At 37.2% G+C, this 26,549-nt stretch overlaps 1 protein-coding gene across 1 annotated transcript in view; it reads right to left on the bottom strand.

The window, feature by feature from the left end:
• LRRC7 (leucine rich repeat containing 7) overlaps positions 1–26,549 on the bottom strand; it is a 586,898-nt gene that overhangs the window by 139,470 nt on the left and 420,879 nt on the right. The window contains exons 10-11 of the mRNA XM_033228849.1: positions 16,237–16,381; positions 8,261–8,333 (exon numbers count right to left, since the gene is read on the bottom strand). Of these exons, the coding sequence (XP_033084740.1) occupies positions 8,261–8,333; positions 16,237–16,381 (218 nt within the window). The remainder of the gene's footprint in view (positions 1–8,260; positions 8,334–16,236; positions 16,382–26,549) is intronic.

Raw genomic sequence — 26,549 nt, 5'->3', positions numbered from 1 at the left:
ATAGTTGTTTAGGTTACATATGCTTCAGAATGAATGATGCTACTGGGAATAATAATGTTTGAAATCAACAGATTGACGTCAGTTTCTAAAAATATTCTGTACAGTTTTCTCTACTTTAGTTTCATGTTCATGAGTTGCTCTTGGATGGGAAAAATATTACTGTATCATTAACCCTCAATTACCTAGCTAATACGGAAGAAAGATTGTGAATATACTACATAGATAATTTATAATTTCACTTTAACATCAGTGGTGACCATTAGATATAATTAATCTATGATCAATGTAGATGATAATAAATATAAAAATAATTGGCTTTGGGCTTCACCTTCTTAATTCACTTTTAATTCTTAACAGAAGTAATGTAATTCAGTGGAAAATATTCAGACAGGCGTGAGTTCCAATTCTAGTGTAGATACTTAATAGTTGAGTGACCTTTATCTACTACTAACCCCTGTTTTCTCACCTATAAAATTGGTTGATAACATCTAACATATAGAGTTTCAATGAAGATTAAATATATGCTAAACCCCTGAATGCTAAATGGAATAGATATCACATTCCATTAAAGTGGCCTGTTACGAGGTAGAGTACCCCGAAAAACAAAAACACATCTTGAACAATCTATTTCTGAAACATGTAAAAGTTGTCCTGCGATATTCCCTTGTTAAAATCAGTTGTTTTATAAAATAAAACTGCCTTCTATTCAACAGAATGTAAAATTGTTTAGTAAGATGTGGGGGAGGTAAATTTCAGATGACTCTGAAGAACTGTTATTGTATTAAAGATTTAGTAGAGAAGTAGAGAGGAATATAGAAGACAGAAGGAGGGTGGTAGAGGCAGGGAGGAAGGGAAGGAGGAAGAGGGAAAGAGAGAGAGAGAGAGACTGACTTGTTTGGCAAAGATGAGCTGCTTAAATATTCACTGCCTAAAATGTCAGTAAAGCCCAAAGTAGACACCCAACTGCAGCCAGGCAGCTGGGATTGGAGTCTAGACCCTAATAATTACTAGTTACTTAATCACTGTGTACCTCAGTTTCATTACTGAGCAAAAGCGGGTGACAGCAGTACTTAATCATGTGTCATAATGCCTAAATACACATAAAATAATTAATACATGTAAAACACTTAGAATGGGCACACAGTAAATATTAAGTAACTTTTGCTTTTATACTCATTTTCAGAGATTCTACAATCAATTTCATTTAATTTAGGCTAGGAATCAAGTTTTAGGTTCCATTCTTAATTTTCTTTTTAACATTAGGTAAGTTGCTTGGGCTGCTTCTAAATAATGGTAGGAAATTTGCAAACTTTAGTCAGACTAATTCTTTTCTATACTGTTTTCCAAATAAAACACACCCCGTTTTAGTACTAAATCTCACAGCCTATGCTGAATCCAGTAGAAGTATGACAAAAACAGCATTTATTAGAAATGTAAAATCTAGATTTTACCTCTGAGTGATTTTAAGCAGCTATCATTATCATACAGATAATAAACTTTTCATTTGAACCAAATTTTCCTATCTATCTAAAACAACTAGAAACCTTTGCTTTCCTTTTCACTATTTAGAAAGTTGATTAGATGCTTGAAAATAAAATTTGCAAAAAAATTACATTAGATTATTGGAGAAAAATATCACCCAAATGTGAAATATTGTTTAAAGTATTTTTTAGTCAACAGATCTGCAACCCATGAGTAGAGAATAGCTTCATTCATTAGCAAAGACTATTTTTTAAAAAAGATACTATATGTTCCACATTGGGAGACTGATAAGATTTCTTAACTAATGAAAAATATGGAAACATTTCATGCACGCAGGAGTAAGTACTGCAATTAATATTTGTTCACAGCACATAAACAGTCACAATTCTGAAATGCTGTGGAAGGAAGTAGAGGAGGAAGGAGGCAGTGAAGGAGGATGGCTCTTAAATTGATATCATTAGTGGTTTTGTGCTTTAACTGAAATCTTATACGATCATCAATGAAATTCCATTTGATCATTTCTTTGTACTTTCCTCAATAACTTTGTGTGTGCAGATGTGAAGATGCCTTTATTACTCTGGCAAATGCATTACTTGTTTTTCTTTTCTTTTTTAAACTGCTCTAAGTCATTTGACTTGAAAACCAACTACTATGATTCAAAACAGTTTATTCTTCAGGACTCTGTCACAAAGCATGGAAACAATTTCAAACACCTCATCTCCTAAGAATAGATGTTGTAAGTTTAAAAGATATATGTTATGGACTGAACACTTCCCTCCAAAATTCATATGTTGAAGTGTTAACCTCCAATGTGATGGTATTTGGAGATGGGGCCTTAGGGAGATAATTTAGAGTTGGATAAAGTTATAATGGTGGTGCCCTCATGATGGGATTAATGCCTTTGCAAGAAGAGAAACTGGGGCCTGTTCTTCCCTCTGACAACCAACCCATGCAAAGAGGAGGTCATGTAAACTCACAGCGACATGGTGGCCACCTACAAGCCAAGAGAAGAGGGCTCAGAATAGAACCTACCTTGCTGGTGCCTTGGACTTGGACTCCCCAGCTTCCACAACTGTGAGAAGTAAACATCTATTGTTTAAGCCACCCCATCCATGATATTTTGTTATGTTAGCCTGAGCAGACTAAGACATTGTACTATTACTACATTTGCAAATACTTATAAAATATTTTTCTTTTTTAGAACCAGATATTTCATTCATGTAATATAACTAAACCTCATATAGATGAACATAAGCAATGATCAATAAATAAATATCTTTTTGGATTTTACTATTAATAAAATAATGACTGTAATAATTTATTGAAGGCTATCTAGTTCTAAGTGCCACAACAATTTCTGACAATTATTATTTCCATTTTACAGATGAGAAAAATGTGGCTCAGAGACATGAAATGACTTGCTCATGGTCAGTTAGTGAATGGGTGGAGGAGCCAGGATCAAAACCGAAGTCTAGTTCCAAGGCTTGCAAACAATCCACCGTGCCATACTGTCTTGGCACAATGAAGGAGATGACCAATGTTCAAGACATGATCCAGCCCTCAAGGAGCCTATATTCTAGTTGAGAAAACATGGCAAAATAAGCAAAAAGTTAAATGATGATACAAAAGATAAACATGAGACTGATATTACATCTGGAAAAAGAAATAAGTTAGTAGTGTTTCTTTAACTTGTATACAGAGTCCCCCAAAATTATTTGTCCATGAAGCTTGCTTTTATGTCATAGCTATTAATGACCCTTGGCAAGTCACCTCACATCTCAAAGCCACATGTTACCCTTCAGGCCTCTGAAGCCCATAGGGAGGAAGGGATTTATTTAGCTTTGCATGGACACTTAGATTTCTTGATTCCTAGTCCAGCAATCTTTCTTTTTGACCATACTCTATGAAGGAATAGCTTTTAAAAATACCCATTCAGATTTCTAAGTTTTCATTGCTTTTATACAAGACACAAAGCTAAGAAGATAAGGCTCAGTGTGCGGTAGTACCTCCTTTGCAGTGTACCTCCTTTGCAGGTAGACTTATGGGACCCATTGAATGACCAAATATGAAGTTATTTACAAAATGGGTGACTCAACTATCATATATATAAAGAGGCATCACATATAGTTCAGTTAACAGCTTGGCATTGAAGTCTGGTGACTTCTCTCTGCCTCTGTTTCTATATCTGTTGATAGTGACATAATACATATCATATAGTGCTAATGAGGCCTTTAAGTAAATAAGATAATACCTGTAAAGAAAGCACCAAACATGAGATCTGGAACACTGTGAGTACAAAAAAAGGCATTCATTATCATTTTTATTTGATATCCAACTCTTAGAGCTGCTGAAACTCCTAGGCTCGTAATAAAGTTCAGCAACAACAAAATAACTAATTTTACAAGCCATTTGGCACAAAAGTCATGGAATCCATTTTAACTGTGAAAAATGAATTCTTCCAGGAGTTTTTAAGATAAGTCTGAAATACTGAAATATTTCGTGTGTAGAATGAGAATATTTTTGGTCACTGTGTCTGGTCTTCACATTTCTAGGCTTTCATTGCCCCAAGTTACAGGTAGAATGTTTCATTAAAAACATAAATCATTTGGCCATTTATGAAACTTTTATTTTTGATAAAACTTTTCAATACTTTTAAGATAATTATCCATTAAAAACTAAAATGAAAATAAAATGAACTATGTGAATAACCTAGCATCCATATTCACTTGCATAATTTCTCTATTTCTTATTTTGCATTTTAACTCTGAATCAAGGCATTCAGTAGGAAAGTAGGTGCATGACAGTTCTAAATATGAAGCCATACTCATTACAAACATCATTAATGTTTGATATTTTCATCCTCTTACTAAAGAACATTGATTTCGGTTTCTATATAGTTGTTCTGATTACTATACAACAACTATAATGGAATCAAAAACGAAAGTAGGTTAGGATCTGGTGTTAATAATTTTCAGAAACTATAGCATTCTGGAGCTGGGAAACAAAAAACGATCTTAACTGAGGTGAGATATATACATTATGAGACAGAATAAAATAATGAGATGACATAAAATAAAATTATAAGTTGTGAAAAGTAGCATGAAAGAAACAGCAGGAACAGGGACAGGAAATTTGCTGGTGATTATATTGGTGGAAGGTCATTTAGGGACGGCCTCACTGTGGAAGAGATATTTAAATCTAGATCTATAGTCTTGTTATTCGCAATGTTTCCCATGAATCTGCAGCATTTTTTTATATCACCTGGGAGCTTGTGACAAGGGCAGAACCTAGGCCCTTCAGGTCCCAGACCTACTGGATCAGAACCTGCCTTTTAAACAAAATTCTCACATAATTTGAATGCTTACTGAAGTTTAAGAGTACGGACCTAGAAGATGTGAAGTAGTCAGCCTCAAGAAGAGTGGGGAAAGAATATTTCAGGTAGAGGTAACAACAAATCAGAAAGCCCTGAGACAGGGAAAAGCCCGGCTTACTGGAGGCACAGGAGAAGGGCCAGTGTGGCTGAAGCCTAGTGAACAAGAAGAGTGGTACGATTATTGAATGGTAGATGTGACTACAGTCATGTGTCACTTAATGACTGGGATGAATTCTGATAAATATATCATTAGGTGATTTCATCACTGTGTGACCATTATAGATGTACGTACACAAACCTAGATGGTGTAATCTATTACAAACCTACATTATATGATACAGCCTATCGTTTCTAGTCTACAAAACTATACAACATGTGATTGTACTGAATACAGTAAGCAATTGTAACACAATGGTATCTACTTGTGTATCTAAACATATAAAAGGTACAGTAAAAATACAGTATTATAATCTTATGGGAGCACAGTCGTATATGGTCCACTATTGGCATGACCATACTATCACTATCATCAGGCCCGTATAGGCTGTTTATACATTTTATAATAAAATTTCCTAACTTTGTAGCATGAATGTTTTGTTATATTCTGGCAATGTTTCCCCAGTAATTAGTAGGAAAGCCCTATAGCAAAGACCCCTAGACATCTGTGTCCTCGAAGGCAAGTAGGGTGGGAATTGAAAGTACTCCCCTACTCTGAGGCCATCATTGAGGAAAGAGTCCAGAACTAGAGTGGGTGGCAGCAGCAGCTTTCTGGGCTCCTGGTGCCTACAGTGAGGAAGAGCACAGTGTGCCAATAAATCTGGAAGTGGAACGGGAGCTGTACAGAAGAAGAGCTGGGCCTATGGTCCCACACTTTTGGATACTCTATTTCTCAAGTAGTTACATCCCTGCTTCAGATGATTTCAAAAAAAAATTTCTGGAAGATGTACATCCCAAATTTCTTCTACTTTTTTCCTATAAATCACAGTTCCACATCTCTCATGCTGGTTGCCCTCTTGTCAATTGATATAGATGAAGTCCAGAACTGACAGAATCAGAAGTGTCAGAGAACACCTGAACTATTAGTACCTATTACTTTTGAGTGGATAATTCTGTCTACCCAGCTAATGCTTCAGTGGTTTTCTGGACAGTTCCATTATTATATTGGCTATACTGATTATGGCCAATCAAAGCACTGATTTCTCCCTACTTCTCCAAGAATCTCTATTAAGTTCTATTGGGTCTTTCAACAAAGCACTCACTCTGTTCAGCTCTTTCGAAATATTGCTTCTGTCATTGAACGTAAGTATTTTTTCTGGCTTTGTGGCATCTGAAAATTTAATAAGAATGAGAAGCTTTCAATAAGAAGCTTCACTATTCTGCCTTCTCAGTGTTCATAGATGCTCTAATTCTCAGTCACTCACCCTGCTTTTTCTGGAATAAGCTTTTTGTCCAAGCAAGTGAAAGCTGCTGACAGCCAACTGATGTTTCCATATCTGTTCCTTTTGAATATAGTAGTATAAAAGCTTATACCAAGTTACTATTTAAACAGTTCAGTTTTCTCCCACATTTATAATTCAACTACCAGGAAGATTTCAAAGGACATGACTAAATTCTGGTGGTAGCATAAAAACTAAGACTGACTGTAGTTTAGGCTGTGTGTACAGAGCCAGGCTGCAAGCCCCGCTTGGCTGCTGGGGAGGAGACAGAGTTAGAGCTGCAGGTTGCCTGTTCCTGAGGCAAAGTCTGGCTTGAGGTACTGCTGGTGAATGTCAGAGGCAGGAACTCGCTTTGGGGTGTGATGGGAGCTCAAGGCACACATGTATCCAGTGTTGGTCATGAGCTGAAACCAGAGTCCAGAAAAAGCTGGGAGGTCCTCACCTGGGAGGTCAAGAGGCCAAAATTCTGGCTAAAAATTACCAACAAATCTAGTTCTCAAGATGACCAAAATCAGGGTTCTACTTCCTACTGAAAAAGCTACCTTTCTTTGTCTATTTTTAGGCTACTGACGCTTTTTAATTTGTCTTCAAAGAGCCAGGGTAGTTTTATAAGAAATATGAACATAAGTGGCAAATACCAATCATGATGTAAGCAGGGATAAAAGAAGTTGAATTCAGTTTCCCCTGAGTATTGACCCAAAGAAGAAAGATTAGTGCCTGATTTTAAAAAACACCAGGCTGATAAAGATAATTAGTTTTGTGTATCCTTAAAGTTAAGTTCTCTCTGCTCTATATTGGAGAAAATGCAAGTAACTGTAGAGAGAAACACATTGTAGAGTGAGGGCATTAAAATAAAATAAAATAAATGGTTGAGAATTTTACTACTCTTCAAAGTCTGAACATCTGAGTTTGAATTGTAGCAAGTTGTTCCACTCTATAAAAGTGAAACTTTCTAGATCAGGGGCTATGTGCTGACTTGGCGGGTGATGAGGGAGTGATGGGGAGGAGGACTGGGGGAGAGGTGACAGACATTTTCGCTGTCTTCATTGCGGTGGTGATAGTTTTAAGGCTTCTTAGCAATGTCAAAGCTTATCAAATTGTAGACTTTAAATGTGCAGTTTTGTGTATGTCAATTATGCTTAATAAAAAGCTATTTAAAAAATAAGGCTTTCCCTTCTTGAGAATACCAAATTTGTTAAATTAAGAATTTATATGATTCTTCACATTAAGATGTAAGGCAAGATCTCAATAAAACGCCCTTACATAATTTCAGAATGAAGACAGCCTCTATTGATTTCTCACTTTACACAGATTGTAAACAATAGCACTTCAGTGGAACACTGATAATATATATAGTTCTTAAAGAATTGTAAATGAAATGTTAATGACAATATAAAATTAGAAATAAATTATTATCAAATAAATGGAGTACATTTTATCTTTAAAAGGTAATGTTAGACTTTCATCTTGAAGTTTTAAAAAATGCTAGTTAAGCAGATGCTTTTCTCTTTAGCTTCTAAAAATACATTAAGAGTCTATGAATATCAAATGTTACTAATAGTGTAATGGTAACATATACATATTGCAGAGCCTTATAAAAATTGGTTTAATTTTGCAAGAAATAGTAAAGTGAATTCAGAGCTGCTACACAGTCAAAAACATCAAACAAATAATATCTGAAAAATACCAGCAAGAGTATAATTGAAGGTCTGGGTAATCATTTTGCTTGTGAAAGTTTCATGGGTAAACATTTCTCATGATATTATAAAGTTGGATGGCAAATGCAATGTTTAGATATAAAATTAAGATACATACAAACACATATAAATAAAATATAGTTTAAAATAAGCTGACAGATGAACAGGATTATTGGTATCTTTAGTAGAAAATGTTTTGAAGTAGAAAACTCAATATATCCTTTAGTTTCTGGCTTTAGAGAGGCTGACTGGTATGAAAAGTTGGCACTTACTTTCCGATTGTATTGGGTAGCATTGTAAGTTGATTGTCATCTACTTTTAGAGTAGTTAGTTTTTTCAAAAGTCCTAAAACAGAGAAGAAGGTTGATTAATACATAAAAGCAGATTTATGACAGAAAATGTTATATAAAAGAAATCAAATGAATCACTTGTGTTGAATGCTTGGCATGCTAATTGGCCACACTCTGCTAATACACACTCATAAAACTGACATTGTGTAGTATAATTTTGACCTTCTAGTTGCAAAAAAATGCATACATCAATGACAGTTCAAGAATAAAAATGCAGAGAAACAAAACATACAGCTCCGCATACACCCCAGTTGACACTAATACTACTACATTTCCCTTTTGTATTCTACAGCAAATGGACCAGTTGAAATTTTTCAAGCCAGCTGTGATTTAATATTTAATTAACTCCTAAGCAGTAATAACTAACATCCCTGTTGTGATACAAATTGAAAACAAATCTGAATTAAGCCCAGTGATCAACAAAAATGAATACTGAAGTATTGCAATGCAGTGGTTATAATTATGTTCTTGGAAATTTACAACGTATGACCTCATATTCTTTTTGGCACCATAAATCCTGCCTTGGATCAGCAATAAGCACAAAAACTTAGAAGTGGCCAAGAATTTAAGTTACAACTCTTTATCTTTCACTATCTGATTTACGGCCTCCATACCCTTAACGGCTTGCTCTCTTCCCAGGGTTTTAATGAGCAATAGCCACACAGTAATTGAAGAACAGTTGCATTTGGCATAATCAACTTCCTTATCCAACCATAAAATAACCTACAATATTGATATGGCTTAAATAGTCCAAATCCAAGGGCAAAGCATTAACACTTAACAAATTTCGTTTTACATTGGAACTACATACGTACACTATAGAATGCTCCATTCTGCAAAAAAAAAAAAAAAATTGTTCTAATTGACATAGTAAGTTTCATGGTCAAATATGTTTTGAGAGACGCCAAATTAAACAAAATAAACAAAGAAAAAACAAAATTTAATTTTGTTTAATTTAATCCTAGTTTTTCTAGGAGCTTTTAATATACTAATGTGACTCTCCAGAGTTATTATGGAATTCGTGTGTGTGTGTGTGTGTGTGGTGCACAATATGTTGTCAAGCTAGTTTTTGGGAACATGTTTTGAGGAACTGGCTATAAATCATGCCCATATTTCTCAAGTGTTTTGAGGGTTCCTCAAAGGCATAGAGTAAGTCACAAAAAGTCTGAAATAAAGCTGTGGCTGCACTTCACATTTCAATATGTTCTATTACGTATTCTTCAGAAGCACTCAGAATCTCTACTGCAGTAGAGAGAAATGTTATCACTATCAGACTGTTATAAGTAAATACCTGGGAGCTGAATACATCAGCTTGAAAACAGCATCACCTGGGAAAGGGACAATTCACACAGTGGCAATTTATCATTGAAGTCTGAACATCCACTGCCATATCCATCTATGTTCAAAAGGTGATTGAATCATTTTAGCTTCTCTAGAGCGTATATTAAAATATCAGCCTTGGAAGTATAAAAGAACACCTGAGCTTGTTTTTCAGTTATGGAAAGAAAACAGGAAAGTATGAATTATAGCTAAGGTTTTTGTGATTTGGTAGCCTGGATCAGACGAGCGCCCTGCCTGCCAGTGGAGCTGGAGGTGGGTTGATGGTCTCAACATCACTCATTTGGGTCACAAGAAGCTTGGGAGTGGGTTACAGATGGCTGAGCAAACATCACAAAGTCAGGGTGCAAAGTACTTTCAGAGGATCATGGTCGCCAGGTCTGAAGTAATGCAGAGAAAACCTTGAGGCAGGTTAGGGCCTAAGGCTAAATGCTGATATGACAGATTTTCCTGAAGATTGGAGTAGTGGCTCTCACAAGAAGCTTCTGTTAAGTGCATCTTTTCCAATATTTTTAAAGGTTGAAGCAATTTAGTTCCTACTCAGCTCCAAGTTTGTGGGTTTAAAGGAATTTCACTCGTCTGTGATGTGGCTATTTTGCCAACACTCATATTCCATCAGAGGATACTCTTTGGACAGAGTCTGGAGCTTCTGTAGAATCATGACTGCTCCTGAGATGAAATTAGGCTGCAAGCCTCACCCTTGTTGCTCATGTCTTCCTCTGGCAGATAATATATTTATTGCATTTCTATATCATATGTGCTTGGACTCTTTTCTCTAGAGTAATCAAAGGTATTTTATCCTATTCCTTCTCTCTCCTTGTGCCCTTCTCCAAGTCTCCATCTCTTCATCCTATACTCTCAACTAAGAAATACTGAAGACATAGAAAAAGAAGGCCTTTTCCTATAATTTTTACTATATACACATATATATGATCAGCATCAATATATTAAACATTAATTTACTAATATTTACATTTACGGATATACAATAGAACTTTGAAAGCAAATAGTTGTGCACTCATCAAATCTAAGATTATAATAAATATTACGTTATTATAATAGTTGTTTACTATATGTCAGGTACTGTTACTACTATCACTTAATAGATGATAAAACTGAGGCAAGAAAAGCCAGAATCAAATCTCTAAGTAACCTAACTATAAAGCCCATGCCCTTAACCTGTAAGGGAGTAAGATAAATTATTAAGCAAATTTTTTTTCTTTATTTTTATTTGTCTTTATTGAGTTTCTCTGCTATCCAAAGAAGCTGATTATTAAAACTCTCCATCTAGAAGAGGAAAAAGGTCCCTTTCATTTGCCCTGGAACCAGTACAGGAAAAGTGACTCAGCATACAGGGCTTGTTGTTGAGGATATCACTCCAATCAAATACCCTATAGCTGCAGAGGAACTAAAAAAGGCATGAAGAAAGTAAAGATTTTATTTTAGTTGCCATATCCCTCTGTTAATACTATGAAGATTCTTATCTTTTATTCTTTTAAATGTTGGTAGTCCAATAGATAATCCATGCTCCAAATAAGGAGTACACAATGCAATTCGCCATGCAATTATCACCAATGAACCATTCTAGGGCCTCAGAACAGAGTTCTCAGTTTCCTATTCCAGATATTTATTTTGACCAAGAAAGGGAATTCTCTGAGGAGAGTCAGTTACTCTACATCTATAATCAGGGACTGTGGCAACTCTGCAGATGTAAAAACACAAATTTCCCTGACAGGTCAATACGGTCCAAAGATAGTTCAAGGAGTAAGCTACTACAACAGTTACTTTGAGAAGCATTCAGGTCATAAATGAAGGTGTAAAATATATAATACCACCTACCTATCCTAGTGTGTCATATGCCAATCCAGTGTCTAGCTTGATATTCTGTTACCCATTACATGCTGACTTCTTCAGACCAGAAGGCTAATTTCCTAGTTTGCTTTCTTAAAGGAAACTATTTTATACAAACAATTATATCATGTTAAAAATAATGCTTCATTTTCTACCAGCTTTTTTTTTTTTTTTTTTTTTGAGACAAGGTCCCATTCTGTCACCCAGGTTGGAGTGCAATGGTGCTATTATAGCTCTCTGCAACCTCTGAACTCCTGGGCTCAAGGAATCCTACTGCGTCAGCTTCCCTAGTAGTTAGGACTGCAAGTGTGTGCCACTGTGCCTGGTTAATTTTTAAATTTTTTTGTAGAATTGGGAACTTGCTATGTTGCCCAGTCTGGTAACGAACTCTATTGCCTTTGTAAAAGCAAACTTTCTGTGTTCTGTTTTAGATGTGTCTCATAACCATAATATAGCTCAACTTGAAATTCTGAATCTTTTAACAGAATAAGTTTAATCCATTAAATCTATTACATTTGTTGTGACTTACGACAATTTGAATTTATTTTTAGCATCTTATTTTATAACTTCTATTTTATCATTTTTTTACATTTTATTTTTCTTTCTTCCACCATATGAATATTTTCTTCAGAACTTTTCCCCTCCTCTCCTGGTTTGGAAGTATCAGTTTCATTTCTATTAAGTAGATACATTTACATTTTTAACATGTCTATTTAACTGAATATTTCATGCAAAGTTATGCAGTATTTCTAGCCTTTGCTTGAGTAAGATAAGGTCCTTCACATTCCTTAATCCTGTCTAATATTGCTCTACCCTGTTCTTTATTTCAACATTTTAAATATAAAAGATTCATCTTTTACAGGCACTAATTATTTAGATATAACAATGTCATTTACCAAATTAAATTTAATTAATTTAATTTACCAACTTAAAGTTGGTAAATTTGGTAAAGCTTGCCATTGCTTTATGCATTCACTTCCTTCCTTCTGAGTTTTTTTGTTTTCTGAGTAAAGTACATCTTTTAAGAGCAGATTCTCTTATTCTTGGTATATGTTCAAATATATTTGTTGTGTGCTCACTCTTGAATGAATGTTTAGTTGGGTATAGAAATCCAGTCTGCCTGTAATTAACCTTCAGTACTCTGGAGATATTACACCGCTGTCCAGAAGATATTGTCACTGATGACAATGATGACTTCTCTAATTATTATTTTGTAGATAAGCTCTTTTTGTTCTATGGCAGCTTTAAACAATATTTTTCTTTGTCCTTGCAGTTTCAGAACAATGAGCCAGTGCAAATTTATTATATTTATCTCTTTTAGCACTATGCATTTAGTATGATATATTAGTTGTGTATTTAATGCTGAAAAATAGTATCAACTGTTTTCTCTTTGAATAGTTCCTCTTTTCCATTTATTCTGTTCTGTATTTCTGGAATTCTGTATTTATTCCCGGAGAATGTAATTTTTTTTTGCTTTTTTTCATTTTTAGAATGCAATTTCTATTCTATTCCCTGTGTCTCTTAAGTCATCTTTAATATTTCCTATTAACAAATTTCTATGTGCCTGTTCTGCTCCTCAGCACTGTCTTACAAATTTTTTATCTGACTATACATATTTTCTTCATTATAGCTGTTGCATTTTAAAATTTCCCTATGTGGTATTTTATACCTAATGTGGTATTTTAATTTCCAGGATTTATTTTTCAAAATTTATGTTTGAAAACTTTTTGGCAAATTAAAATTGTAAATAATTATCAGGTACATAGTAATGCAGTGGTATCACTTTAGAATGATTGAATCAAGCTAATTAACATATCTGTACATTTAATCATTTATTCCTCTTGTCTAACTGCAACTTGGTACCCTTTGACCAATATCTTCCTTTTCATTTTCAGGATTTTTAATTGATTCTTTTTCTTAACCATCTATTTTTAGTCATAGCTCATATTTTTGTTTGATAAGTCATATTATTTGTATTCAAGCATTTTATATAAAAGAATCCTCTTTTACTGGCACTAATTATTTGGATATAACAACTAATTGTTATTCTTTTATCTATTTGAGGTTCTATACATACTTAAAATAATTTTTATATTGGTTGATAACTTTTATTTCCCTTAGGGTAAATTCTCCTATTTGGTTGAATTTTTGGTTGCCAAAGCAACATTAGTTTCCTTCAACATTTTTGTTTGCAAGCTCATTTGTGAGGGTGAATGTTTCCCCCTTCACTATGCTCACTTCTCCCTGTTTGGCAGTTTTCTGGTTACCTCCACCTGACCCCCAGGTTTCTGGAGTTCAGAACCAGTCTTATATTAGCAATGTTGGTGGTCTTATCCTTTGTGGATGCTGCAGATTCAGTCCAAGCCAGTTTGTGACTTGCCATAGTTTTCCACAGTGAATTTTCTGTTGTTTCCCTTTTCTCTAGCTTCACATACTAGTTGTAAATTTTTTCAGTCCCTTTTCACAGAAAAGAAGTCCCACCTTAATCTTCTGTAAGTTCTGATTCCTCTGTTGTGCTTAAGGTCCTTCTATTTCTTATTCACTGTAAGAACTGAACTTACAGCTGCTGTTTGTGGTTTGTAGCCCATCAGGCCTGGGGATATTGCTGGCTTTCCATTCTATCACAGGTTCAGGTTGATGTTCATTCTTCTTAAGCAAAGATAATTTTTTTTTTTTTAATTAGAATTTTTTTTTTCGGAGATGGAGTCTTGCTATGTTGCCTAGGGTGGACTTGAACTCCTGGGCTCAAGCGATCCTCTTGTCTCAACCTTTTGAGTAACTGGGACTGTTGGCACATGCCATCATGCCTGGTGAGTGTGGTTAAATTATTTTATTTACTAAATGTTCAAACAGCACACAGAATATTCCAGGCACAGTTTTGGCACTGAGGAGTCAGTAATGAAGAAAAATATGTTCTTTGAATATATATAGTTTTCATATTTTCATGATATATTTAAAATGGTATAGGATGGTGGTTGAGTAGGGGTATAAGGTTATGTATTAAGCTGCTCTGTAATCTTGACCAGTGGATGTTCTCTATAATCATACTTCCTTACCTGTTACAACATAAACCAGTATTTCCTAAATTTGTCTGATCACAAGTCTCATCTATGATGTTTAATAAAAATACAGATCAGGGAGCTTGTCTCATTTACTGAATCAGAATCTTAAGAGACAAAGCCTAGAAATGTGGAAGTGTTTAATAAAACTCTCAGTTAAGACCCATGATTGAGCAAGTTAGAGAAATACCATTATAAAATATGTGATTTTGTAAATAAAAACTCAACAATTCTAGAAAGAAAGAAAAGATAGACCACAATTTTGCTAAAACTAATGTTCTTTATCAGCCTCAAAGAATGGCTAAATAGAAGTAATAATACATTGAAGAAAAATGTGGGAAATTGCCTCATCTTCAACTGGATTATCTAGGATATGGCTTAATTTTTAAAAGTTACATGTTCTGGAACTTAATAATGATTAAAAATTTACAACTAGTATGTGGAGCTAGGGAAAAGGGGAACAGAAAATTCACTGTGGAAAACTATGGCAAGTCACAAGCTGGCTTGGACTGGATCTGCAGCATCCACAAAGGATAAGAGCAGCACATTGCTAATATAAGACTGATTCTGAACTTCAGTCAGTCTTAATAATGATTAAGTTCCAGAACATATAACACATCTGTTTCAAAGAGGCTAAAATCTATGTTACAAAGTTAAGTAATTTAATGATTACCCTTTTCGTAGAGTTCTCTTATAAATACTAACAGCAAGATACCTATACAAAAAAGCTTACTCCTTATTTAAATTAGTCTTTCACAATTTTACTCATATAAATTTTTTTGTTTGTTTTCGAGACGGAATCTCTCTCTATTGCCCAGGCTGGAGTGCAGTGCTGTAATCTTGGCTCGCTGCAACCACTGCCTCCTGGGTTAAAGTGATTCTCCTGCCTCAGCCTCCCTCCTGAATAGCTGGGACTACAGGCATGTACCACCATGCTAGGCTACTTTTTGTATTTTTAGTGGAGATAGGGTTTCACCATATTGGCCAGGCTGGTCTGAAACTCCTGACCTTGTGACCCACCAGCCTCGGCCTCCCATAAGTGCTGGGATGACAGGCGTGAGCCACTGTGCCCGGGCCATATAAACATTCTTAAACGAACATGTATGAGTGCTTTTTGTATACTAACAGGCAAATTATCTGATCTAATGAATCTTACCATGTTAAGGACATGTGACTTTTTAAAAATAATAGAACTAAGAAGACATTTTATGTTTATACTTTTTATATGTTACTCATATTATACCAATGTTACAACAATATTACAAATAGAATATAGCAACATCTTGGGATGGAAGCTATTGTAATTCTATCATAATATAAGGATACATACACGATTATTAAATTACTCTAAAGAAAACACACATATTCCTTATAATAACATTTTGCAACTTAGGAGATATAACAATTTTTAAACAAGATCAATTTGGTAGGATCATTTTAACAGAAGAGCCTTCTTGAATTTGGTGACTAGAGCTAATATTTCACTTATGATATTTGTTAGATACTATTTTATGATTTCCATAGCACATTTTAAAATTTATTAACATCAGGCTAACAGTATATTACCTATATCTACAGACAAACTATACTTCCAAAAAAGAAAATGGTATATTTGACATAAATATTTGTGACAAAATATTGTATCCTCACCTATAGAGTCAGGCAATTGTTGCAACATATTGGATGACAATAAGAGGTCCTCAAGGGCTTCACATCCAGAAATGTCCATGTCAACTGTTTCTATTCTGTTTTTTGACATATCCAGGTATACCAACATCTTTAACTTCCCTATAGACTTGATGACATTGCATAAACTCAGGGTTAGTTGAGAAACTTTCACAAGACATTTTAAAGTTGTAAGAACCACTACACCGTAAAGTTTATTTTAAAAGCAACCACAACAATAACAAGTGTTGGCAAGAATGGAGGAATTGTCAACTTCAAACATTGCTAGTAGGAATGTAATATGGTATAGCCACTTTGCAAAACTGTTTGGCAGTTTCTCAAAATGACTCAACAATAAATAGGCTTATACCAGTATAGGTACATACCACTGATAATAAAAACATATGTACATAAAAAAACTTACACAAATGGTCACAGATGCATTATTCACAATGCCAAAAATTGGTGACAACCCAAATGTCCACAGTTGATGAACACATAAATCAAATGTGGCATATACGTATAATGAAGCATTACGTGGCAATAAAAAGGAATAAAGTATGGATACATGTTACACAATGTATGAACCTTGAAAATACATGCAGAGGCCGGGCGCGGTGGCTCAAGCCTGTAATCCCAGCACTTTGGGAGGCCGAGACGGGCGGATCACAAGGTCGGGAGATCGAGACCATCCTGGCTAATACGGTGAAACCCCGTCTCTACTAAAAATACAAAAACTAGCCGGGCGAGGTGGCGGGCGCCTGTAGTCCCAGCTACTCGGGAGGCTGAGGCAGGAGAATGGCGGAAACCCGGGAGGCGGAGCTTGCAGTGAGCTGAGATCTGGCCACTGCACTCCAGTCCGGGCGACAGAGCGAGACTCTGCCTCAAAAAAAAAAAAAAAAAAAAAAGAAAATACATGCAGAGTAACAGATGCTAGTCACAAAAGATCACATATTGTATGATTCCACTTATATGATATGTCCAGAATATGCCAATCCATAGAGATAGAAAGTTGAGTAGGGTTGCTGGGAGCTGGGTGGATGGGGGGTATGGGAGTTACGGCTAATAGGTTCAGGGTTTCTTTTAGGGGTCATGAAAATGTTCTAAAATTAGATTGTGGTGATGGCTGTAAAACTATGTAAGTAGTCCAAAAACCAAGGAACTGCATATGGTATGTGAATTATATCTCAGTGCAGCAGTTAGAAAACACACAATAACCTTGAAGTTGGCACTGAATAAAATAAACAACTCCCAACTAAATAAGCTGCCATTGAAACAATGACACTGGCATGTTGATCCTTAAAACTTCAAATGCATAAGAAAGGTTTTAAATTATAATTTTGGAGATGACCCTATTAATCAGAGTCAATGTTTTGCTCATTCAATGGCCCTTTTTGAAGGATCTACTATGTATCAGTATCTGTGTTATATATTGAAGAACAATCAAGAATAAGACAGCTAAGTATGGGGACAGACTTGCCATGATGAAGACAAAGTTTTTTTTATCAATAAGGAGTTCTCAGTAATGAAGGAAACTTTTAAGTAAGAAATAATTATAATACCCTGTGACAAGTGCAATAAAAAAGCATGTAGTGAATGCCATAAAACAGGGAAGGACTGCAAATGGCCTGGAAGATGCTGCTTGTCAAAAGAAGAGAACCTGTACCTGGAAGGGAGAACAGCATGTACATTTATAAAGTGTGACAAAGCATGCTATGTTTGAGGAAGAGTGGGAAATTCAAAGTGGCTGAGTATAGTGATGAAGTAGAGATTACAGGGAGAGGCCAGCTGCTGAAAGGGTTCCTATGTCATGTGAAGAAATGTGAACTCTATTTTATAGGCAAGGAAAGCAAAAGGATTGCACGATGGGGAATGACACAAACAGACTTATGCTTAGAAGAAATAACTTCAGGGAACTTTCAAAAGCTGGAGTCAAGGAGATCTGTTAGAAGGATATAGAAGTATTTTAGCTGTTAAGGCAGCAGAAGTGAGGACTCCAGAGTAAGTTAGAAGTGGAACGATTGGATTAGTAACTGATTTCTGAGGAGAAACCCGTATCTTGGGCAAGGAGTGAACATGTGGGTGGGACACGATTAGAGGAGTTAGGGCAGGGCAAAGGTCTTCATTTTCCTTTTCCTTTAGGGCATGTTTTGTAAATAAATGTTCCACACATTTCAGTTATTCAATGAATGGTTCTTCTGTTTATCTGGTCTACCTGTGCATACTTTACCATCTCTAATTACTTGACAGAGTATAAATAAACAAATACACAATAAGCACATACATTTATTACATACACACAAGCTTGCACTAGGCACTATGCTATATATATATTATTTGATTCAATATTTTATATTTTTGCTACCTAAAATGTGTTCGGCAGACCAGTACATTGACACCATCTGGGAGCTTGCTAGAAATGTATAATCTCTGCCAGGCACGGTGGCTCACACCTGTAATCCCAGCACTTTGGGAGGCCGAGGTGGGCGGATCATGAGATCAGGAGTTTGAGACCAGCCTGACCAACAAGGTGAAACCCTGTCTCTACTAAAAATACAAAAATTGGCTGACTATGGTGGCGGGCGCCTGTAATCCCAGCTACTCAGGAGGCGGAGGCAGGAGAATCCATTGAACCCAGGAGGTGGAGGTTGCAGTGAGCTGAGATCACACCACTGAACTCCAGCCTGGGCAACAGAGTGAGACTCTGCCAAAAAAAAAAAAAAGAAAAAGAAGTATAATGTCAGACTCATCCCAGACCTGCTGAATCAGAATCTGCATTTTAACACATATTAAAGATTGGAGATTAAGTTATGTTACATGTTGGATTGCTTGGGAAGCAGAGGCAAAGACAGAAGTTTTTGAGAGTGTTTAGGATCAACGTCAGTAGAAAGGAAGAGACAGGAAAGAAAGGGAGCAGGATTAGGTAGACAAAGAAGTTGGGCTGTGATGAAGTCTTAAGAAAGTCCTTGGCTGGCACTTCCAAGATCACTGAACTTGGGATTGCCCTGAAGTTGTTCTGAGTAGAGGATGGAGGGCTGAGCCTTTATATACCTGCATTGATTGATCACTGGATGGAGGTCTCTGGGAATGGGGTTATGACTGTGGGTGAAGATGTTCTCTTTAGGTGAGACAATTTCTGAAGAAGGCTGGAGAGCTGCAAGCAGCATTTCCAGAAGCTGGGGGAATAGAGTAAATTCTTCAGCCCTGAAGAAGGATGCATGAGAGCATCTACCACAAGTAACACTCCAAAGTTATCCCATTAATATGGGGTGGAGCTGATTTCAAACTCAATTTTATCAGACTACAGGCTACAAAGCCCATTTGGAGGGCACATATCCTTAATTAACCCCGTGCAAATCTCTAGCTCTGCTCCCTCAGCTTCCCATGTGGGTGCAGAGTGTGAGCACAGGCTTAGAGTGACTGAATATTTGCTAGCTAGAATCAGAGTACTTTGGATGAGACAGAGTTTCTCCTCATGCTTGGAAATGTGTCACTTGGAAAAATACTGAACTTTACTCATAGCTTTCCATCCCAAGGAACTATCATGTTACCTAAGTTCACTCTTCTTTTCCATTGAGCAATAAAAGAATGATGTGTGTGTGTTTCTTTTTTGTTCCTTGATCATGAGATATCATGAGAAAACTTATTTTCTCCTTGAAGCTTCCTTCATTGCTATCTTCAGCATAATTTAATATTTTGGTGTGCAGTTCCTAAACATTCTTTTTGGAATAACATTTTGATGTTGAAAACACTATATCAAGGCAATCATAGCCTGAGGACTGTAAAGGCATAAATTCTTACAGTCCTTGAGGATACTGAATGTTGATCCCACATCCTCTGGGCATAGAAGGGTCTACAGGTGAGCAGTGGACAGCAGATGAAAAGAGTAGAAACCACAAGTAAAAGAAGATACTGGGGGGGCGGAGCAAGATGGCTGAATAGGAACAGCTCCAGTCTCCAACTCCCAGCGCGAGCGACACAGAAGACCGGTGATTTCTGCATTTTCAACTGAGGTACTGGGGTCATCTCACTAGGGAGTGCCGGACAATCGGTGATGGTCAGCTGCTGCAGCCTGACCAGCGAGAGCTGAAGCAGGGCGAGGCATCGCCTCACCTGGAAGTGCAAGGGGGAAGGGAATCCGCTTTCCTAGCCAGGGGAACTGAGACACACAACACCCGGAAAATCGGGTAACTCCCACCCCAATACTGCGCTTTAAGCAAACAGGCACACCAGGAGAATATATCCCACACCTGGCCGGGAGGGTCCCACGCCCACGGAGCCTCCCTCACTGCTAACACAGCAGTCTGCGGGATCTATCCGCAAGGCAGCAGCGAGGCTGGGGGAGGGGCGCCCGCCATTGCTGAGGCTTAAGTAGGTAAACAAAGCCGCTGGGAAGCTCGAACTGGGTGGAGCTCACAGCAGCTCAAGGAAGCCTGCCTGTCTCTGTAGACTCCACCTCTGGGGACAGCGCACACTGAAGACCAATAGGGAAGCAGCGGGGGCCGGTGCAGATGCGAACAAACTGTCTGACAGCTTTGGGGAGAGCCGTGGATCTCCAACGCGGAGGTTGAGATCTGAGAATGGACAGACTGCCTGCTCAGGTGAGTCCCTGACCCTGAGTAGCCTAGCTGGGAGACATCCCCCACTAGGGGCAGTCTGACACCCTACACCTCACAGGGTGGAGTACACCCCTGAGAGGAAGCTTCCAAAGGAAGAATCAGACAGGTACATTCGCTGTTCAGCAATGTTCTATCATCGGCAACCTCTGCTGCTGATACCCAGGCAAACAGGATCTGGAGTGGACCTCAAGCAATCTCCAACAGACAACAGACAGTCCTTCTGACTGTCAGAAGAAAACTATCAAACAGGAAGGACACCTATACCAAAACCCATCAGTACGTCACCATCATCAAAGACCAGAGACAGATAAAACCACAAAGATGGGGAAGAAGCAGGGCAGAAAAGCTGGAAATTCAAAAAATAAGAGCGCATCTCCCCTGCAAAGGAGCCAGCCATCGCCAGCAACGGATCAAAGCTGGTCAGAGAATGACTTTGACGAGATGAGAGAAGAAGGCTTCAGTCCATCAAACTTCAGAGCTAAAGGAGGAATTACGTACCCAGTGCAAAGAAACTAAAAATCTTGAAAAAAGAGTGGAAGAATTGACAGCTAGACTAATTAATGCAGAGAAGATCATAAACGAAATGACAGAGATGAAAACCATGACACGAGAAATACGTGACAAATGCACAAGCTTCAGTAACCGACTCGATCAACTGGAAGAAAGAGTATCAGCGATTGAGGATCAAATGAATGAAATGAAGCGAGAAGAGAAACCTAAAGAAAAAAGAAGAAAAAGAAATGAACAAAGCCTGCAAGAAGTATGGGATATGTAAAAAGACCAAATCTACGTCTGATTGGGGTGCCTGAAAGTGAGGGGGAAAATGGAACCAAGTTGGAAAACACTCTGCAGGATATCATCCAGGAGAACTTCCCCAACCTAGTAGGGCAGGCCAACATTCAAATTCAGGAAATACAGAGAACACAAAGATACTCCTCCAGAAGAGCAACTCCAAGACACAATTGCCAGATTCACCAAAGTTGAAATGAAGGAAAAAATCTTAAGGGCAGCCAGAGAGAAAGGTCGGGTTACCCACAAAGGAAGCCCATCAGACTAACAGCAGATCTTCGGCAGAAACTCTACAAGCCAGAAGAGAGTGGGGGCCAATATTCAACGTTCTTAAAGAAAAGAATTTTCAACCCAGAATTTCATATCCAGCCAAACTAAGTTTCATAAGTGAAGGAGAAAAAAATCTTTACAGATAAGCAAATGCTTAGAGATTTTGTCACCACCAGGCCTGCCTTACAAGAGACCCTGAAGGAAGCACTAAACATGGAAAGGAACAACTGGTACCAGCCATTGAAAAAACATGCCAAAATGTAAAGTCCATCGATGATAGGAAGAAACTGCATCAACTAACGAGCAAAATAACCAGTTAATATCATAATGACAGGATCAAGTTCACACATAACAATATTAACCTTAAATGTAAAGGGACTAAATGCTCCAATTAAAAGACACAGACTGGCAAACTGGATAAAGAGTCAAGACCCATCAGTCTGCGGTATTCAGGAGACCCATCTCACATGCAGAGACATACATAGGCTCAAAATAAAGGGATGGAGGAAGATCTACCAAGCAAATGGAGAACAAAAAAAAGCAGGGGTTGCAATCCTAGTCTCTGATAAAACAGACTTTAAACCACCAAAGATCAAAAGAGACAAAGAAGGCCATTGCATAATGGTAAAGGGATCAATTCAACAGGAAGAGCTAACTATCCTAAATATATATGCACCCAATACAGGAGCACCCAGATTCATCAAGCAAGTCCTTAGAGACTTACAAAGAGACTTAGACTCCCATACAATAATAATGGGAGACTTCAACACTCCACTGTCAACATTAGACAGATCAACGAGACAGAAAGTTAACAAGGATATCCAGGAATTGAACTAATCTCTGCAGCAAGCAGACCTAATAGACATCTATAGAACTCTCCACCCCAAATCAACAGAATATACATTCTTCTCAGCACCACATCGCACTTATTCCAAAATTGACCACATAATTAGAAGTAAAGCACTCCTCAGCAAATGTCAAAGAACAGATATTATAACAAACTGTCTCTCAGACCACAGTGCAATCAAACTAGAACTCAGGACTAAGAAACTCAATCAAAACCACTCAACTACATGGAAACTGAACAACCTGCTCCTGAATGACTACTGGGTACATAAGGAATGAAAGCAGAAATAAAGATGTTCTTTGAAACCAATGAGAACAAAGATACAACATATCAGAATCTCTGGGACACATTTAAAGCAGTGTGTAGAGGGAAATATAGCACTAAATGCCCACAAGAGAAAGCAGGAAAGATCTAAAATTGACACTCTAACATCACAATAAAAGAACTAGAGAGGCAAGAGCAAACACATTCAAAAGCTAGCAGAAGGCAAGAAATAACTAAGATCAGAGCAGAACTGAAGGAGATAGAGACACAAAAAACCTCCAAAAAATCAATGAATCCAGGAGTTGGTTTTTTGAAAAGATCAACAAAATTGACAGACCACTAGCAAGACTAATAAAGAAGAAAAGAGAGAGGAATCAAATAGACGCAATAAAAATGATAAAGGGGATATCACCACTGACCCCACAGAAATACAAACTACCATCAGAGAATACTATAAACGCCTCTACGCAAATCAACTAGAAAATCTAGAAGAAATGGATAATTTCCTGGACACTTACACTCTCCCAAGACTAAACCAGGAAGAAGTTGAATCCCTGAATAGACCAATAGCAGGCTCTGAAATTGAGGCAACAATTAATAGCCTACCCCCAAAAAAAGTCTAGGACCAGATGGATTCACAGCTGAATTCTACCAGAGGTACAAGGAGGAGCTGGTACCAGTCCTTCTGAAACTATTCCAATCAATAGAAAAAGAGGGAATCCTCCTAACTCATTTTATGAGGCCAACATCATCCTGATACCAAAGCCTGGCAGAGACACAACAAAAAAAGAGAATTTTAGACCAATATCCCTGATGAACATCGATGCAAAAATTCTCAATAAAATACTGGCAAACCGGATTCAGCAGCACATCAAAAAGCTTATCCACCATGATCAAGTGGGCTTCATCCCTGGGATGCAAGGCTGGTTCAACATTCGCAAATCAATAAATGTATTCCAGCATATAAACAGAACCAGAGACAAGAACCACATGATTATCTCAATAGATGCAGAAAAGGCTTTTGACAAAATTCAACAGCTCTTCATGCTAAAAACGCTCAATAAATTCGGTATTGATGGAACGTACCTCAAAATAATAAGAGCTATTTATGACAAACCCACAGCTAATATCATACTGAATGGGCAAAAACTGGAAAAATTCCCTTTGAAAACTGGCACAAGACAGGGATGCCCTCTCTCACCACTCCTATTCAACATAGTGTTGGAAGTTCTGGCTAGGGCAATCAGGCAAGAGAAAGAAATCAAGGGTATCCAGTTAGGAAAAGAAGAAGTCAAATTGTCCCTGTTTGCAGATGACATGATTGTATATTTAGAAAACCCCATCGTCTCAGCCCAAAATCTCCTTAAGCTGATAAGAACTTCAGCAAAGTCTCAGGATACAAAATTAATGTGCAAAAATCACAAGCATTCTTATACACCAGTAACAGACAAACAGAGAGCCAAATCAGGAATGAACTCCCATTCACAATGCTTCAAAGAGAATAAAATACCTAGGAATCCAGCTTACAAGGGATGTCAAGGACCTCTTCAAGGAGAACTACAAACCACTGCTCAGTGAAATCAAAGAGGACACAAACAAATGGAAGAACATACCATGCTCATGGATAGGAAGAATCAATATCGTGAAAATGGCCATACTGCCCAAGGTTATTTATAGATTCAATGCCATCCCATCAAGCTACCAATGAGTTTCTTCACAGAATTGGAAAAAAACTGCTTTAAAGTTCATATGGAACCAAAAAAGAGCCCGCATTGCCAAGACAATCCTAAGTCAAAAGGACAAAGCTGGAGGCATCACGCTACCTGACTTCAAACTATACTACAAGGCTACAGTAACCAAAACAGCATTACTGGTACCAAAACAGAGATATAGACCAATGGAACAGAACAGAGCCCTCAGAAATAATACCACACATCTACAGCCATCTGATCTTTGAAAACCTGACAAAAACAAGAAATGGGGAAAGGATTCCCTATTTAATAAATGGTGCTGGGAAAATTGGCTAGCCATAAGTAGAAAGCTGAAACTGGATCCTTTCCTTACTCCTTATAGAAGATTAATTCAAGATGGATTAGAGACTTAAATGTTAGACCTAATACCATAAAAACCCTAGAAGAAAATCTAGGTAGTACCATTCAGGACATAGGCATGGGCAGGACTTCATGTCTAAAACACCAAAAGCAACGGCAGCAAAAGCCAAAATTGACAAATGGGATCTAATTAAACTAAAGAGCTTCTGCACAGCAAAAGAAACTACCATCAGAGTGAACAGGCAACCTACAGAATGGGAGAAAATTTTTGCAACCTACTCATCTGACAAAGGCTAATATCCAGAATCTACAAAGAACTCAAACAAATAACAAAAAAAAACAACAACCCCATCAAAAAGTGGGGAAAGGATATGAACAGACATTTCTCAAAAGAAGACATCCATACAGCCAACAGACACATGAAAAAATGCTCATCATCACTCGCCATCAGAGAAATGCAAATCAAAACCACAATGAGATACCATCTCCACCAGTTAGAATGGCAATCATTAAGAAGTCAGGAAACAACAGGTGTTGGAGAGGATGTGGAGAAATAGGAACACTTTTACACTGTTGGTGGGATTGTAAACTAGTTCAACCATTATGGAAAACAGTATGGCGATTCCTCAAGGATCTAGAACTAGATGTACCATATGACCCAGCCATCCCACTACTGGGTATATACCCAAAGGATTATAAATTATTCTACTACAAAGACACATGCACACGTATGTTTATTGCGGCACTATTCACAATAGCAAAGACTTGGAATCAACCCAAATGTCCATCTGTGACAGACTGGATTAAGAAAATGTGGCACATATACACCATGGAATACTATGCAGCCATAAAAAAGGATGAGTTTGCGTCCTTTGTAGGGACATGGATGCAGCTGGAAACCATCATCTTAGCAAACTATCACAAGAAGAGAAAACAAAACCACATGTTCTCACTCATAGGTGGGAACTGAACAATGAGATCACTCAGACTCGGGAAGGGGAACATCACACACTGGGGCCTATCATGGGGAGGGGGGAGGAGGGAGGGATTGCATTGGGGAGTTATACATGATATAAATGATGAATTGATGGTGCTGACGAGTTGATGGGTGCAGCACACCAACATGGCATAAGTTACATATGTAAAATCTGCACGTTATGCACATGTACCCTAGAACTTAAGTTAATAAAAAAAAAAAAAAAAAGAAGATACTGGAGTTTGTTTAAAATAAATGTGAATTCAATACATGGTTTAGTCCATATTTTGGTGATTAACCTTAGATTGATGGTCACAAGATAGAACTAGTTAAAAGACTAAATATTTGATCATTAGCTATTTGCTTCTTTGATTTGTGAAAAACACAGTGGAAAATAATAGCCCAGACTATTCAAAAGTATTCACAAAGTATATTAACTTTATTATGACACATGAACTAAGAAAAAAGTGAATGTGTTTCTT

The sequence above is a fragment of the Trachypithecus francoisi genome, unplaced genomic scaffold (genome assembly GCF_009764315.1).
Source record: "Trachypithecus francoisi isolate TF-2019V2 unplaced genomic scaffold, Tfra_2.0 Lachesis_group12, whole genome shotgun sequence".
NCBI classification, from domain to species: domain Eukaryota; kingdom Metazoa; phylum Chordata; class Mammalia; order Primates; family Cercopithecidae; genus Trachypithecus; species Trachypithecus francoisi.
Note: the sequence above shows the minus strand (reverse complement) of the source record. Positions and strands in the feature narration are given on the sequence as shown.